General features: G+C 46.8%; 1 protein-coding gene across 4 annotated transcripts in view; it reads right to left on the minus strand.

Annotated features, from left to right (window-relative positions):
* Dhx32 (DEAH-box helicase 32 (putative)) overlaps positions 1–15,725 on the minus strand; it is a 60,395-nt gene that overhangs the window by 2,517 nt on the left and 42,153 nt on the right. For 3 of the 4 annotated variants that reach the window (XM_021659736.2, XM_021659737.2, XM_060381333.1), the window contains exons 5-9: positions 11,380–11,625; positions 8,909–9,008; positions 8,662–8,820; positions 1,859–2,050; positions 1,100–1,249 (exon numbers count right to left, since the gene is read on the minus strand). In XM_021659736.2, coding sequence (XP_021515411.1) covers positions 1,100–1,249; positions 1,859–2,050; positions 8,662–8,820; positions 8,909–9,008; positions 11,380–11,625 — 847 coding nt within the window. The remainder of the gene's footprint in view (positions 1–1,099; positions 1,250–1,858; positions 2,051–8,661; positions 8,821–8,908; positions 9,009–11,379; positions 11,626–15,725) is intronic. The other variant, XM_060381335.1, reaches the window with a different exon arrangement.

Consider the following 15,725-nt stretch of genomic DNA (forward strand, 5'->3'; position numbering starts at 1 on the left):
TTCCTTCTCTGACCCAAAGCAGAAGGGGGCTGTTAGCACCTGTCCCTCTGGTCATCCCATAATCATTTAACAAGGACCTGCCAGGCTGACCTAGTAGTTCGTTGTATCATGCTCTAGTCCTGTCTACCCTTGGTGCAGCTTTCTTTTAAATCCACATTTCAGTTTGAAGATACTTTCTTGGCACCCGTAATTGCGTCTTGAGTGAAGAGTGCAGGTGACGTTGGCCCGAAGGACAGCAGAGCCTTATTCACCCTATCTTGTTTACCTGTCCCACTCAGTGTAGCAAGAGTACATACTTGGTCAAACACCATCACCTGGCCTGGTTCTCAAAAGCTGACCACCTTTCTCCAGTCCATTTAGAAACACACTTCCTGCTCCTGACATGATCCTACCATCTTGCAAACTGATCTCAAGATTTTCCCACATCATTTCAAATACTGTTCATACCATCTTCTGGAGCAAAGGAAGTAGAGGCTGCTCTGTGGGAAGGAGAGCTTCCTGTGGGGAAGGGAGCTGATCCCGTTCCAACCCTTTCCCTGGAAGAGGTGCTGCCTGCTTCCCCAGCAGTGGGCCCTCTCCTGTGGCACTATGATAACCCTCTGCAGCTCGGGTACACACAGGGCACTAGGAATGTCTGCTCCTTACCTTCCTCCTCTGACTCTGTGTGTCCCAGTTACTGGAATTCAGGCATGCTGCTTCTAAAAGCTAGCTGACCAGAGTAGTAAAGCTCCCCAAATTCAGCCAGCGGTGTCGGCACACGCCTTTAGTCCCAGCACTCAGAGAGGCAAAGGCAGGTGGATCTCTAAGAGTTCGAGGCCAGCCTGGTCTACAAAGCAAGTCCAGGACTACACAGAAAAACAAACAAACAGCTTCCCAAATCCACAACACAGGCTGTGACATACTAGGCCTCTGCATTGGTGAATAAATGCTGCCACTTGACAGTGCCCTGTAGTGCATTTAGGAACCCAGTGCCATTCTGTTCAAGTGGTTGGTGTGACTATCAGAGAAGGGAGGCTAGCAAAGCAGTTCAAATATCTGAGCCTCACTTGGGAAGGCAGAGGGAATGGGGAGGTGGTTTCTGGGGACCATGCTCACGTACGCTCATTGGCAGAGTTCAGAACTGTGTCTTGGTAGGCCTTGTAGACATTGATGAGCGTAAAGTGATCACCTTCAGGATGCAAGAACGCTTTCCAGCAAGTCACTGCAGCTTCCTCAGCACCATGAGGCATGTGCAAAAAGCAACTGGGAGCTTGAAGATGCAAGAGGTCACAGTCAGCAATGTGGAGGACACCTCATCCTGGCCCAGGGTGCCCAGGGACAGGACCCCCGTCTATGAATGCACTCCTGACTTGATTTACATGGAAGCCAAAGAAACTGAGAGTGAGTTGTATTAACTCTTCCTTCTTTTTGTGCATGTTGCTTTGCCAACAGCAGGTAGTCCCCTGCTCATTGTCCAATGGAAGCAGGGTGTCAACGTGTCAAGGAGCCCAGTGGGTCAGACATAGACTGTGGCACAGCATTTGGTCCATGCTATTGTCAAAGAACACATGAAAATACAGGAGCCAGTATCAATGAAGCTGGCAGGAAATACAATACCATACAGTAATTTGAGAAGCATAGTTATTTGAGAAGCACTGTCTTGTGACTTTTTTTTTGTTTGTTTGTTTGTCCTTTTGGCAAAAACCTGTGGATGACCTTTTCAATTTTTGCATTAAGGTAATTTAAAAAAAAACTTCCCTTTTCAGTCTATTAAAACACTTTACTATCGTTTGCAAGGTTAATGGACCAACCACTGTCCCTGTTGCATATCTGTACCTGCTGTGGATTTGCGGTATAAAAGAAGTGTCATTAAAAATACCTGTTACCATAGCCGCTATGGTTAGCATTTCGTCTACACAGTCAAATTCACAGGATGCTAGGATAGACTTTGACAGCTGCGGATCCAGAGGAAACTCAGACATGATGATTCCAAACTCGGAGAGATTCCCATCATTGTCCAGGGCTGCCAGGTAATCTAAATCTTCCAGTGCCTGCATCAGGCTTTCTGGGGCTAGAAAAGAGGGGGTGGGGGAGAGAAGTAGGTTTTGCACAACTGAGTTAGAGCAGCAGGTAGTGGTTTTTCAGGACAGGGCTTCTCTGTGTAGCCTTGACTGTCCTGGACTTGCTTGATAGACCAGGCTGTCCTTGAACTCAGATATACTTGCCTCTGACTCTCTAGTACTGGATTACAGGTATGTGCCACCGTGCCTGGCATGCTTTTTCATTTTTGCATAAAACAAGCAACCGATAAACAAAATCTGTGAGCCAAGAATCAAGGAGACACTGAACCAGTAGTTTTTGAGGGGCTGACAAGGAAAGCCTATGGCTGTATATATAAGGGCCCTGATGGAGTAGCAGGCTTTGCAGAGCACAGCTGATGTAGTCCTGAGAGGCCAAAGATCTGAGACCTCTCCTGATGAGGAAGCAATGCTCCAGTCAGTGAGACTGGAGGGAATACATGGGGTGCTCAGAGAGCTTCCAGAGCAGAGCCTGCCTCCACGAGGCAGCCAGCAAGCCCGCTAGAGGCACGGATGTGGAAGCATGTAAGCAGCCCCTGCACAAGCCTACAAAGTGTATTTAAGGAAAGACAAAAATACTCAGTGCTCAATAAGGTGCAAAACACACATGGTCCAGAATCCAGTAAACAGGTAGGACAGGAGAACAGAACAAAGAAGACAGAGCAGCCTAGAAGTCACAGAGAAAGCAGAAAACGGCAGACAGGAACATAAAAGGTTGCTGCAAACACAACTTCCTTCATCCCTCACTTCCTCTAAGACTTAGATATCATGGGCACTAGTACTGTGGGTATTATATCTGCTCAGTTTCCATAAGGAAGTCCATTTACTCTCTGTCCTTCTGGAACCAGGTTCTATTAAAAATGCATTTTCACCTGCCTGCTACCTGATATTCCAATAAAGGCTATACAGGGAAGCCAACTCCTGCCGGGCTACTTGAAACTGGAGGACTTACGAGTCACTATTGGTTTTCCTCAGTCTCAGTCCTGGAAGGTATGTGGTATGTGGGAGACGATGCCCACAGGCCTAGCTTAAGAACAACTAAAGCTGCCTGTGCTGTAGTGTTTTTAAGTGAGTGACAGAGAAAAAAAATATTTACACTTTGACCACTGAAGGTAACTGTCAAAATTTAAGGCACACTGAGAAACTCTACAGCCTACTGACAGCTCTGATTGGATCATACTCGCACCACAGTCAGGAAGCCAGAAAAGCTTTTAGAAACCACTAGTGTGGTCTGGGAGACACCAGTGCTGTCCTGCTGCTGGGGGGGGGGGGTCAGAACAACTAAGGCAAGAGACCAGAAACGGGGTAGTGGTGAGGCGCATGCTGAGAGTGACACCCCACAGGGAGACAGAGTGAACTCAGCTATTTCTGATTTTTTTTTTCCCCATCAAAATTTAATACTAAGTGGAATGGCGTTCCCTTTATCCCTGGGGACTTTGGGCTTGTCCACGCTGGTAAACATACAACCCTGAGAGGCTGCAGTGCCAGGAAGGAAGCTGACAGGTTACTTGGCTATACCAAAACCATCTGATAGAAACGGGCCAAAACAATGAATGGGGGCTGGAAAGATGGCTTAGTAGTAAGAGCACTGGTCCTCTTCCAGCGGACCTTGGTTCGATTCCCAGCACCTACATGGTAGCTCATAACCATCTGTAAATACATTCTGAAGGGATCTGATGTCCTCCTCTGGCCTCCAAGGGCGCTGCATACTTGGTGCACACACCTACATGAAGGCAAAACATACACATAAAAATAATAAAATTCAGTTTTAAAAATGCCTGGGCTTTAACATGGCTGCCCAGTGAGTGACTTCCATGTACTCGAGGGCTCTCTTTGCTGTCTCTTGCCTTCTTTTATTATAAAGGTGATATTCACCATCTACTTCCACTCCAACTTCAGTGTCTTGTGCTGTTGGCACCTGCAAAGTCCTCAGGCAGGTGCCCCCTTGGGGTAGTCCCAGTGCTGGTCCCTCCAGGGAAGGAGGAACTGCTCATTGCAGGCTTAGATAGAAATCTGGACCTGACTGTTCTAGCAGTGAGACCTGGCTTTGTGTCACTGACCACCCGACTGTCCCCACTAACCCAGCCACAGTGATGGCTCACGGTTGCTTCTCACACTGAGCCAGACTCCCCTCCTTGGGAGCTTTATATTTTGCACCAAGACAAATGGGGACCTTTCCAGGGGCTGAACATACATCACCAAGCTCAGGCAAAGAGACGCTTAGATCCTGCTGTACAGAGAGGAGAGAGAGGGGGATGAATGTGTTATCTCCAAAAGACAGAGAACCACACGCCCAAGTGTCCTGAGGCACCTCTTGGATTTCAAGAGACGTCTCATTTTCTTACTCAGACCTGATGTTCTGCTTTGCCAGTGTGAACTGGAATACTGGCTTTTCCGCAGGGAGCTGAAATCCACACAGCACAACACTGTGTTTTGTAACAAGGAGTCATCTAAAGTGGCCCTAGGGCTTAGGAAAGGTGGGGACAAAAAAATCAGCCCAGGAGTAACAAAGATGGATTCTCCCACAGCTGTCTGTGGGCCAGCATGGGCAGCAATCACGCACACTGCTTGGTAAGGGTAAGGGGCAAGTCAGTGCCGGTTAATTGTGTCAAGATTGGGCCCTGCCTGCTGTGGTCACTGAACTGAAGACTTCACGGGGTGGAATCAGTTGAAGGATCGAGAGATGTCCTTGGAATGTTCCTCTGCACGCACACACATACATACACGCACACACACACACCTCTCTGAAGATGGTAATAAACTGTGTGGCCTTTGCACCAACAGTAGTGACCGTGCAGCACCTGGCAGTCAGGCCAGAGGATGGCTTAGTCGGGAAAATGCTTTGCAGCACAGGTCTGACAACCCGAATGCCGCCCCGGGAATCCACGGGTAGAAGGAGAGAACTGACTTCTGCAAGTTGTCCTCTAACCTCCACAGATAATGCAGTAAAAATAAATAACAATAACAATAAAATCCCAGCTGTTGGTCTTTGCAGGTGCAGTGGTTGAGCAATTGCCTAGGTCTGGGCTGTCCTGGAGGTGACGGGCAGCACACATCCTGCTACAGAGAGGAGTCCCTACCCTGAGCTGCAGGGGCAGCCATGATGGCTGAGCCAAGCTAGCAGGTGGCCTCTCCCTCTACACTTCTCTACAGACTGTGGCATTTTAAGACCAATCCATGCTTCAAAGGAGAACCCCAGTTTTCAATGCTTTGCAGACTCCCAGGCACCCCTCACAAATGTCTCTGGGTGTGTGATGATGACAGCAGAAGATCCAGGTTCACTGACTCAGGAATCTTCTAATGAAAAATGTGCACCTGAGCCCTGCTGGGACTATCGTAGAGCTGGATCCCTCTTTCCAACTGGCCTCTGCAACCAGGAGTCCTGCCCCTGCCTTCACCTTGTGTTTTCTTCCAGCCTTTGTCTTAGCCTTTTTCTTTCTTTTTTGTTTTGAGACAGGGTTTCATGTAGCCCAAGTTGACTTGGAACTCCATACACAGGACGATCTTGAACTTCCAATTCTCCTGCCTCTACTTTTCTCTACTTCCTTCGTAAGTGCTGTGATTATGGGCATGTACCACCATGCCTGGCTCTCATTTTTCTTTTCACAATCCGAGAAATCCTAGTTATCCCAAAACCAGTTTTATCTGCTTCAAATAAAACAAGTTCTGAATGTGAGCATAGAGATGATATTCTTCCTGGTGTCTCTGCAAAGCCATGTCTAGGTACCTTTGCCTTCCAAGGACAGAAACTGTCTCAGCCATCTGCTTCTGCTGAGGCATTCAGTTGGGCCCTAGATTCCTGACCCAGATCAACAGTGGCTGTGACATAGAGGTCAATCCTCAGGCAGCCAAGAAAGAGAAAAAACAAAACAAAACCAAAATGAAACAAAACAAACAAACAAACAAATAAAAAAACACAACAACCTGGATTTAGTTTTTCTAAAGAGAGATCCATGTTGAGGGGATTCACTTAACTGCCAGTAGCCTAGTCATGCCTTGTCCATTTCTACATGGTTACATATCCTGCAAAGGGCAGAGAGGTTGCTGTGTTCATATATTTCAATCATAAGTTGAAATAAATGTATTGGCAACAAGCATCTTCTATATGTTTTTGTTTCTAAAATGATGAGTCAGAGTTCAGCCATAGCTACATATCCCCAAGCACAGCAGAAAACAGCCCTGTGTGTATGTGTATTGTCAGGAGCCAAAAATAAATGGTGACTCTGACCCCTTTGTTCCTAGTTATCAGCTTGAAGCTTCACGAAGTAAGCAACAGACAGGAGGTTTACAGAGATCAGGGATCCTAGCACACACACAGGCACACACACACAGAGACACACACAGCAGGGATCCTAGCACAGAGAAAGAGCAGAGATTCCAGCACAAAGAGCTCAGGTATCCCAGCAAAGACACACACACACACACACACACACAGAGAGAGAGAGAGAGAGAGAGAGAGAAAGAGAGAGAGCAAGGATTCCACTGTGCAGCCACCTACTTCCTTACAGGTAGCTCTGATGTTTGATTTCTTCAGAATCCTCTTGCAAGCCTGCTTTTACTTCTAGTCCATCAAACATCTCCTCTCCTGAGCCCCAAGACACCAGCAGCAGAGCTAGACGGGCAATGCTAACAGCTGGAATGCATGTGGGCTGGCACTGCAGTTTAGAGGCAGGGTGCTTGCCCAGCCTTCAGTCTCTAGGGCCCACCCCCACCATCATGAGGAAACAAAGTCTGGTCTGGAATGTGCCTCAGTAGTAGAACACTCTCAGCATGCTTGGGCTCTGGGTTCAATCCCTAAATGTAAAAACAACAAAAAGATGGAAAAGCCATCTTCAGGAGAGGGCTTCTGCAAGGACTATTGCAGCAGAAGCCAACCGATCTGAAGTCCAGAGCCCATCAGGTAGAAAGAACACTGAATGGCACTCTCTCCTCTAGATGTCATCCTTGGGGCCAGGATGAGGTGAAGGAAAGTACACAGACAAGCCTGGGTTGCACAGCTCCCATTTTACACACTCCTACCTTGATAGCCTTCTTGCTGACTTATCTGTCTTGCAAAAAATGTGACAAACAACACAGACATCACAGGCAGACTGCCACTTACTTCTAGGGTAAGCATCATGGGAAAATTTAAACACCGGCCAAAAGTGTGGGAAAATTAAGTTATGTTCACATAAATAGAAGCAAAAACTATGACTGAAGAGCAACCGATACTTTAAATTAGAGCTCTTTATAAGATGATCCAGACATCTGTCTGCTTTTCCGAAGCTAAGCTTCAAGTCACAGAACAAAACAGTTTAAAGAAGCAGGACCCCGTTCTGATAGCCGTGTGTATGCCGTGGGGTAGGTCCCCAACAGCTTTAAGAGCATGCTGAGTGGGGAAGCGGGAAGCCCCCTGGCTCTCTCCTCGGCTCATTATTTGTAGGCACCTGCTGCCTGAGCTTGGCAAGGCACACTGAACAAAGAGCACCAGGGAGAAGAGGAAAACCACCCAGGACCTTTAGCATGAAAAGTAGGCAGGACAGTCAGACACCAGCCAGATGCCACCTGCTCCATCTGTGAGTTGCCTTGTGTGACTCGGTTTCTCTAGAGTGGAGCGAAAAAATAGCACCAGTCCCTGGGCTATTGTCTTTAATGATTTAACACCCCAGTAAACACATATAGACGACTGAGTGTTCAGAGAGCAGGCAAGGGCTTAGACAGGATACACAGACCATGGCTGCTGGGAGACCCTCCTCACTAGCTGGTGGTTGACACACACAGCTGCCACCACCTCCCAGACACCATACCTAGAGCTGAAGAAGGATTTAACTCCACCCTGCCACACAGAGGGTAAGCCAACTGGGGGTACAGAGAAAGCCACAAGCTGGCTTCCTCTGAACACATAACACTGCCCTGCCTTGGGCATGGGTGGCTCTGTCACTCAGGTTAGCAGTTGCCTGGCCTTTCTTTCCCTCGGCAATCCAATAGCTCTGAGGACAGGAGAAAGCCAGGGCTAGTAGACTCAGTAAATCCCTGGAAGAAACTGCTCAGATTAGGATCAAACCATCCTAACAGGTTTGACCTAAATTGCAAAGGGTGATATGTGAGTGGCCGTCCCCCAGGTGCTAACATGATTCATGAGGAGGACTCCAAGCCACTGGAAATGTATTTCTGACCTTCTGTTCATCTTGCCCTTACATTCCAGTGCTCCACTGTGCCCCCACACTCCAGTCCTACTGGCTCCAGTGTCCAAGAGATAAAATGGACTCTGGGCTAGGAAAGTGGCTCTGTGGGAAAAGTGTTTACTGCACAAGAATGAGGATTCGGAATTCAGATCCGAGCATCCACATAAACAGCCAGGCTCCTGGTGCTCATCTGAATCTCAGGGCCTGGGGGGAGGGAGGGGCAGAGCTAGAAGACTCAGTGGCTTGATCACTGGCCAGTCTGTCTAGCCACTCAGTGAGCTCCAGGTTCAAAGACAGACCCTGTCTCAAACACGAAGGTAAAAAGTGACACAGGAAAATACCTGATGTCAACCTTTGGCACTTACGCTGGCTAGTCTTTTGACATAAGGTAGTTATCTGAAAGGGGGGGAACCTCAACTGAGAAAATGTTGTAAAGCTACCTGGCCTGTTCATGAAGTCGCAGCGGCCCAGGCCCGCGATGTCCACCCTCTTCATGAAGAGCACCATGCTGGTCAGGTTGGCTTCCTGCATTTCTGCCGGCTTAAGCGGCCTCATGTCTTTGGAGGCAAATTCTTCAGTGTACAGACAGAAAAGTTTTCCTAAAAAAAAGTCAAGGGAAATGGCTTCAGTGTTGCTGTGGCATCCCTGAGGGACTTCATACTGCTTGCTGTTGGCCTACCACACTACCTGAGGGAGAAGACCCGAGGAGCTGCTTTCGGATCTCCGCTTGGCTTTGGCTGATAGGCTGCAGGACGAGGGAGTTGGCTCTGATTCGGGGGTTGTACACCTTGAACAGGAACACAGGATGTTAGCCCTGGAAACTAAGGTGCAGTCACCTGCCTCTACCCAAGGTGACCGCCCTGCAGCACGTCCCCATCAACATGCTGTCAGGCTTTTTTAATTAGTTTGGTGTCTACCACACACTATAGATGGGAACTGCAAGGGCCTTGATAAATGGATCTGCAGGCTGCCCGCTTTCCCTGCACCTCTGCAACTATGGGACCTCAGTACCACCTGCCACAGCACGGAACTGCCACTTCTCAGAGCCTCATGCTGGTGAGTGGGGACACCCACACCCCACACCACTGACAGAAAGGGTTCCTGTTCAACAGGGCTGTACTGCTTTGATGTTTTGGTCAGACTGAGTGCTACCTCAGTGGGTCCACATTTGTGACACATGCTACCCAGAAAATGCCACACAGCACTAATAGCCTTGCATGTGGCTTAGAAGGGCAAGTGACAGCCTGTACTCTAGGAATGCGGATGTAACTGAAGGCTGGCTCTAACAAGCCAGGTGTGGCAGTCAGACTAAGATCCAGCACTTGGAGGCTACCGGGCGAGACCCCGCCTCAAAGGAGACGACCTCCAACCTGTTTTAAGGGAATCTTCATAGCCACTGGGACACCAAGGTATGGACACTCGGAAAATGAAGTCTCTCCCTCAAGGAATAAGATCTGGTGCTTTCCTCCATCTCAAAAGCTTTTATCTTTTTGTTAGTTCTATGGTCTTCAGAGCTTAAGAAACCTGATTTTCAATTTTAAAATTAATTAATTAATTAACTTTGATTTTTTTTTTTTCTTTTAGACAGGGTTTCACTGTAGCCTTGGCTGTCCTAGACTCACTCTTTAGACCAGGCTGGCCTAAAACTCAGAGATCTGCCTGCCTCTGCCTCCCTAGTGCTGGTATTACAAGTGTGTGCCACTGTGCCCAGCCATTTTTTTTAATTTAAAGAGAATGATAAAAATATTTTGCATGAAGTTATTTCATTTATAATAATCTATTCTCTTTACATTGATATTACTGTTATTGGTTTTGTTTGTTTGTTTGTTTGTTTGTTTGTTGAGACAGGATTTCTTTGTGTAGCCCTGGCTGTCCTGGAACTTGCTCTGATGACCAAGCTGGCATCAAACTCGGAGATTCACCTGCCTCTGCCTCCCAAGTGCTGGCATTAAAGGCATGAGCCACCACTGTCCAGCTTTAATAATGTATTTTCTAAAAAATTAGAATTAGGGAGCTGGAGAGATGGCTCAAAGGTTAAGAGCACTGGCTATGTTTCCTGAGGACCCAGGTTCAATTCCCAGCACCCACATGGTAGCTTACACCTGTCTGTAACTCCTGATCCAGGGGATTAGACACCCTCACGCAGACATACATGCAGGCAAAACACCACTGCTTATAAAATTAAAAAAAAAATCGTTCAATTATCCAAGATTTTCAAAAGTTATGTCAATTTGGGGACAGGAATTCCAAAAGAAGACCAACAAGGACCATGGGGCTTACAGAGACTGAACCAGCAACTGAAGAGCATGCATGGACTGGACCTAGGCCCCTACACATGTGTAAATGGGTAGAATGGTCTTCATGAGGGTTCCATAGCAATCAGAGAAGTGGCTGTCTCTGACATGGACTCTGTTGCCTGCTTTTGTGTTGCTTTCCCCTAGCTGGGCTAGTTTGTAGGGCCTCAGTGGAGAAAGATGTGCTTAGATCTTGTGCAACTTGATATGCTGAGGCAGGTTGGTGGAGATGGCTCCCCCTCTCTGAGGAGAAGAGGGTAGGAGGGTGGGACTAGGAAGAGAGGAGGGAGGGGCTGCAATAGAGGTGTAACATGAATAAATAAATAAAATTTGAAAATTCTCAAAATAAGTTAGTCAATTCACTTGAAACTAATTTTCCTGAAGTAAGATGCTAATTGTGCTGATAAAAGATAATCAGACACAATGTACCAGAGGAGCTTCTGAAGCCGAGTAACATATTGTGCTAGTAGTTTACCTAAAGACCACAAGGGGTTGGGCACTGGGCTACTAAGTGGAAGGCCCTGGGTTTAATTCTCAGTTAAAATGAAGAACAGGAGGGAGGAAGGGAAGGATGGGAGGAAGGAGATGGGCAGGCAGGTAGACAGGAATCAACACCTTTGTGCTAAAGTTTGGTCTTTTGACAAACCTCTGTACCTCAATTAATTTGTTTCCAGATTACCAAGATGCTAATGAGATACCACCAAGACTTAATGGCTGCAACCACTCAGTGCACATATGACTAAATAAAGAGAACCCTGGATCACGGTGCACCCTTACTTTTGGCCACTGGTGCAGCAGGAACCCAGCAAGTGGGTGCCAATGATGCCAATGATGGGGCTACCCTAGCCCCAGGATGGTAATTACCTGCCTTCTTTCCACACCAACATCAATAACAAATCTGACCATGTGGTTCCAGATCAGTGACTCCCCGCAGCTGGTGGTCAGCACCACCCTTCTCTGATAGACTTGGCATCTTTTCTCGGTTTCCTCCACTGGCCTGAACAGGTTGCATTTCTCTTTGGGATACAAAGGAATGACCACCAGCTCACCCACGTCTGGGTTTAAGTTGGATCCTTCCTGACACACAATTTCATAGGTTTTTTCAATATCCTAAGGTGAAAAAAATAAACAGCCATGAGAATGAAAAACAATATTTCAGTACAAAAATATCCCACGATTGAATAATGTTTTAGGCAATAATGCACACAGGGAAAGAAACATCTGTGCTGTTGCCTTAAATAAGAAAAAGAAATGCAATCTTTCTTTGGGTGAGTTAAATGTGATTTCTTCACAACTTCATTGCTTTTAGTCCAGAATGGTTTTCCTCTCAGAAAATGTCCTACCTGCTTCTATGCCTTCATTCTACTGTTTTTCTAGCTTGATGCCATTCCTCAGCCACAGTAATATGAGCAGATACATCAGTTATTGTTTGAGCCAACCACACTAAGCAGCATTCAACATCTTCTGAATTTTCTATAAAGGAATGCATAACAGCCAGGTGTACTGGCTCATTCCTGGATTCACAGGGCTTAGGGGTGGGTTGGGGCAGGGGCTGAGGCAGGAGGATTGCTGTGAAGTCAAGGCCAGCCTGAACTACAGTGTGAAATTTCATCTCAAAAAGCATAAAGGCACAACCAGGTGTGGTGATGCACATGTTTAGCCCCAGCACTGGAGGAGGCAGGGACAGGCAATCGCTGTCAGTCTGAGGCTAGCCTGGTCTACAAAGCAAGTCCAGGACAGCCAAGGCTACATAGGAAACCCTTAAAACAACAACAACAATAAACACCACAAAGGCACACACAAAATCATGATTGAGAGCCTCACCTGGATCATCTTAGAAATCATTTGGCCCACATGTACTTCAAAGTGGTGGCAGAAAAGCCATAAGGTGGGCAGGAAGCAGTCACTGTCTCTGATACCTTCATTTGCAGACATTTACAACAATCTGTTCAAATGTACATCAAACATGTTGGGGAAAAAACATATACCATCTGCCACGAACTTACAAGTAAATGGGGGTGCCTGAGTGTAAGATATTTTAGTTTGCACAGTTCTCAAACCCCAGCTGGTTTTTGAAAATAAATAATACTTAATCTAAGTCCTTTGTACAGTTTCAAATTCTTGTCTTTTAAAGTACAAGGCAAGCCACCAAATGGGAACCTCACCTGGCTTATCAGTCATCACAGTTCACTAAACACTAAACACCCCACGCTGAAAGCTGGCTTCCTGTGGCCTCTGCCGTTCTTTAAGGCACCATTCCCTTCTCCCTGTCTATAGCTCAGGGTGGTTTCCTTCTTATATCATTTGTAGAATGGGTCTAGACTCCTCTCACTTCAAGGGTTTTTGAGGAGGTATCTACCTTAAGGAGGGTTCTGGCGCTGTCCCCGGGAGGTCTGCTCTCATGCTGCCTCCTCCAGCACATGTAGGGCTTACCGGACAAAATCTTTCTTTTCAAACCAAGCAAGCAGCACAGCTGTCTATATCCTAAATAGTGAAAGGTTGGTCAACTAGATTAGTAAGAGCAAACTACTTTTTGCCAGCGCTTGAAAGATGGGGGCAGGATGATTGAGAGGTGGTTGGTTTTCTGTCTAAAAGAAGAAATAAATGCTCCAGATCGCTTGCTTCATTTTAGCACAGGTTTTCTGAGGACAGCCTAATGGGAACAGCACATTCCTCCCAGCTTCAGGGAGATGCCAGCAACTCTTAACAGAGAATACAGAAAAGGAGATTCATCCCACTTCAGAGCAAACGCTTAACAATATAAACCTTCAAAGAGCAGTGAAGTAATTACTTCCTCTTAGAATACTGTTAAAGAATAATTTTGGTAACTATGCTGGTGTTAGTTTTGCTTTTGGAGATAGGGTCTCATCATGTGATTCTGGCTATTTCTAGTTGTTTATATTTCTTAATGTTGAATTTTGGAAACACACACACACTTTTTTTTTTCAGGAAGAGAAATGAAGGAAATGCTCAACAAGAAAAGGCAGAGGTGACAGAACAGATGCTACGCATATTTCCCACTCCTTAAGCACAGCTGACATATGGCTTTGAGGCCATAATCTTAAAAAACTGCAAAAAGTAATACTGAAATATAACCAAGTCTACTATACTGTCATTTTCTTTTCTTTTCTTTTTCTTTTTTATGAGACAGGGTCTCTATAGATAGCCCTGGCTATCCTGGAACTCACTCCAAGAACCAGGCATGGAGATCCTGCCCCTGCCTTTCAAGTGCTGGGGTTACAGGTGTGCTCCACCACACACAGCTTACTCCGAGTTCTTACTCACAAAGTCTGTCTGCAGGACTCTGCTGTGACCCCTCACAACACTGTGAAGACCACAATACCCACTGAGAGAAGCTATCTGAGACCAAAGAAGCCCTGCAGCCATGCAGACTTCCCAGGAAACTCCAACCCTGGACACCGGCCTGCTGGTCCCTCACAGTGATTGGCTGGACTACACACTACGAACTCAACTTGTGTTTTCTATTTAATTTAGTTCACGTTTTGTTTTCAGGTTGAAGATGGCTGGCTTACTCAGGCTGTTCAGTCTGGTAAGTGCCAAGTCACAAGGAAGTCTGTGTGTTATTGTGGGGATCAGCTGCTAGCACACGTGGAGTGGAGTCAGCAGCGGGAGGATGGCCAACACACCAACAAGAATGCACACCTGACCTCCCAAACCAACCTGTTAGTAGCCACGTCTGCACTTCGAATTGAATTTCTTAAAAAATGGCTCTCACCTATGTTTGTTTTATATAGTACTGAAGGGGACCACAGCAGATTTTGTTTTTTGGTTTTTCAAGACAGGATTTCTCTGTGTAGCCTTGGCTGTCCTGGACTCCCTTTATAGGCCAGGCTGGCCTCGAACTCACAATGATCCGCCTGCCTCTGCCTCTGCCTCCCCGAGTGCTGGGATTACAGGTGTGTACCACTGAGCCCAGCTGCGGGTTTTAACTGTATGTAGAAACCAGGACAGCTTTGTGTAGCATAGGGGAAATACAATCAACAGCTTTGAACAGGGATTTTTAAGACAGGAGCACTGACGAGGAAGGAGATACAGACCCAGAGCACTCAGGATGAAAACCGAGACAAAGCTGGCTTCCTGGCAAGTGTGCCAGAGCTGGCAGCTGCCCCCTCCCTCTTGCTGTGCCACTGGACAGGGAGTCCAGCACTGGTCAGGCCACTGCAGCAGCTCCTTCCACTGTCTAGGCCCTGGAGAGAAAAGCTCCCTGCAGCTCTCATGACCATTACTTCCCAGGGAGAAGACTGTTGTGTCTTGTGCTTCTCAACAGAAAGGACGTTTTCTAAGTCTCATGGACTGCCACAGCTCCCCACTTTAAAGGTCACTGGTGTATAGGTTCTGTTACATTTACAAGAATCAAACACTGGAAGACAACCTCTACCCCAAATCTGTTATGACCTTTAGTTTCCAAAGCATCCATTCGGGATGGCTTTTGTTTTGTTTTCTGAGATACAGTTTCACTCTGTAGCTGAGGCTGGCTTCCACCCTCTGATCTCACACTTCAGCCTGGTTAGTGCTGTGACTACAGGCCTACACCTAGCTCTGTTTTAAAATTTCCTATTTTAACCTCAAAGATGACTATTTATCCTGCCAGTCTCCATACCCTTTTTTTCTCCATCTGGCAGTTTCAACTTTCAAATGTTTTAGATTCCTAACTTTCCTGTTGTTCCTTTCCTTGGGCTCTACTCTGCCCCTTAATCATTTTATTACTTCCCCAAGGGCCTTTTTAAACATTCTAAACCATGCAACTGGGGCATGAGGATAGAATAAATCACTATCACACAAGATTAGTATTCAGGAGAATGTGTATCATCCACATGATAAATGCCCTTATGCAGATGAGACTCTAAATTACTTTCCCCTAAGGAAACAGATAAAGTTTAAGTCTCAAGACCTCCCCAAGCTCCTTTAGTTCTGAGCCTAAATTGAGGTCACACCTCCCAGATACCCCTGGCAGATCCACACTAGGTTGGGCCCTGGGCTCAACCCTTGGTAGCTCAACCTGTTCAACACTATCTGGTTCCTGTTGTTCACTAGAACCATTGCAAGACTGCCTCTTACTGAGAGGATGAAAGCACGGGAGAGGCCTGGGTAGAACAAGCTGCTAGGCTTTAAAAAGAGTGGTCCACCTCAGGTGCTGCTGAGGAGGCAGCAGAGTGGAGTCTCCTGAGTCCACTGTGTCTCCACAAGAG

This window comes from Meriones unguiculatus, chromosome 1 (assembly GCF_030254825.1).
Source record: "Meriones unguiculatus strain TT.TT164.6M chromosome 1, Bangor_MerUng_6.1, whole genome shotgun sequence".
Classification (NCBI taxonomy): Eukaryota; Metazoa; Chordata; class Mammalia; order Rodentia; family Muridae; genus Meriones; species Meriones unguiculatus.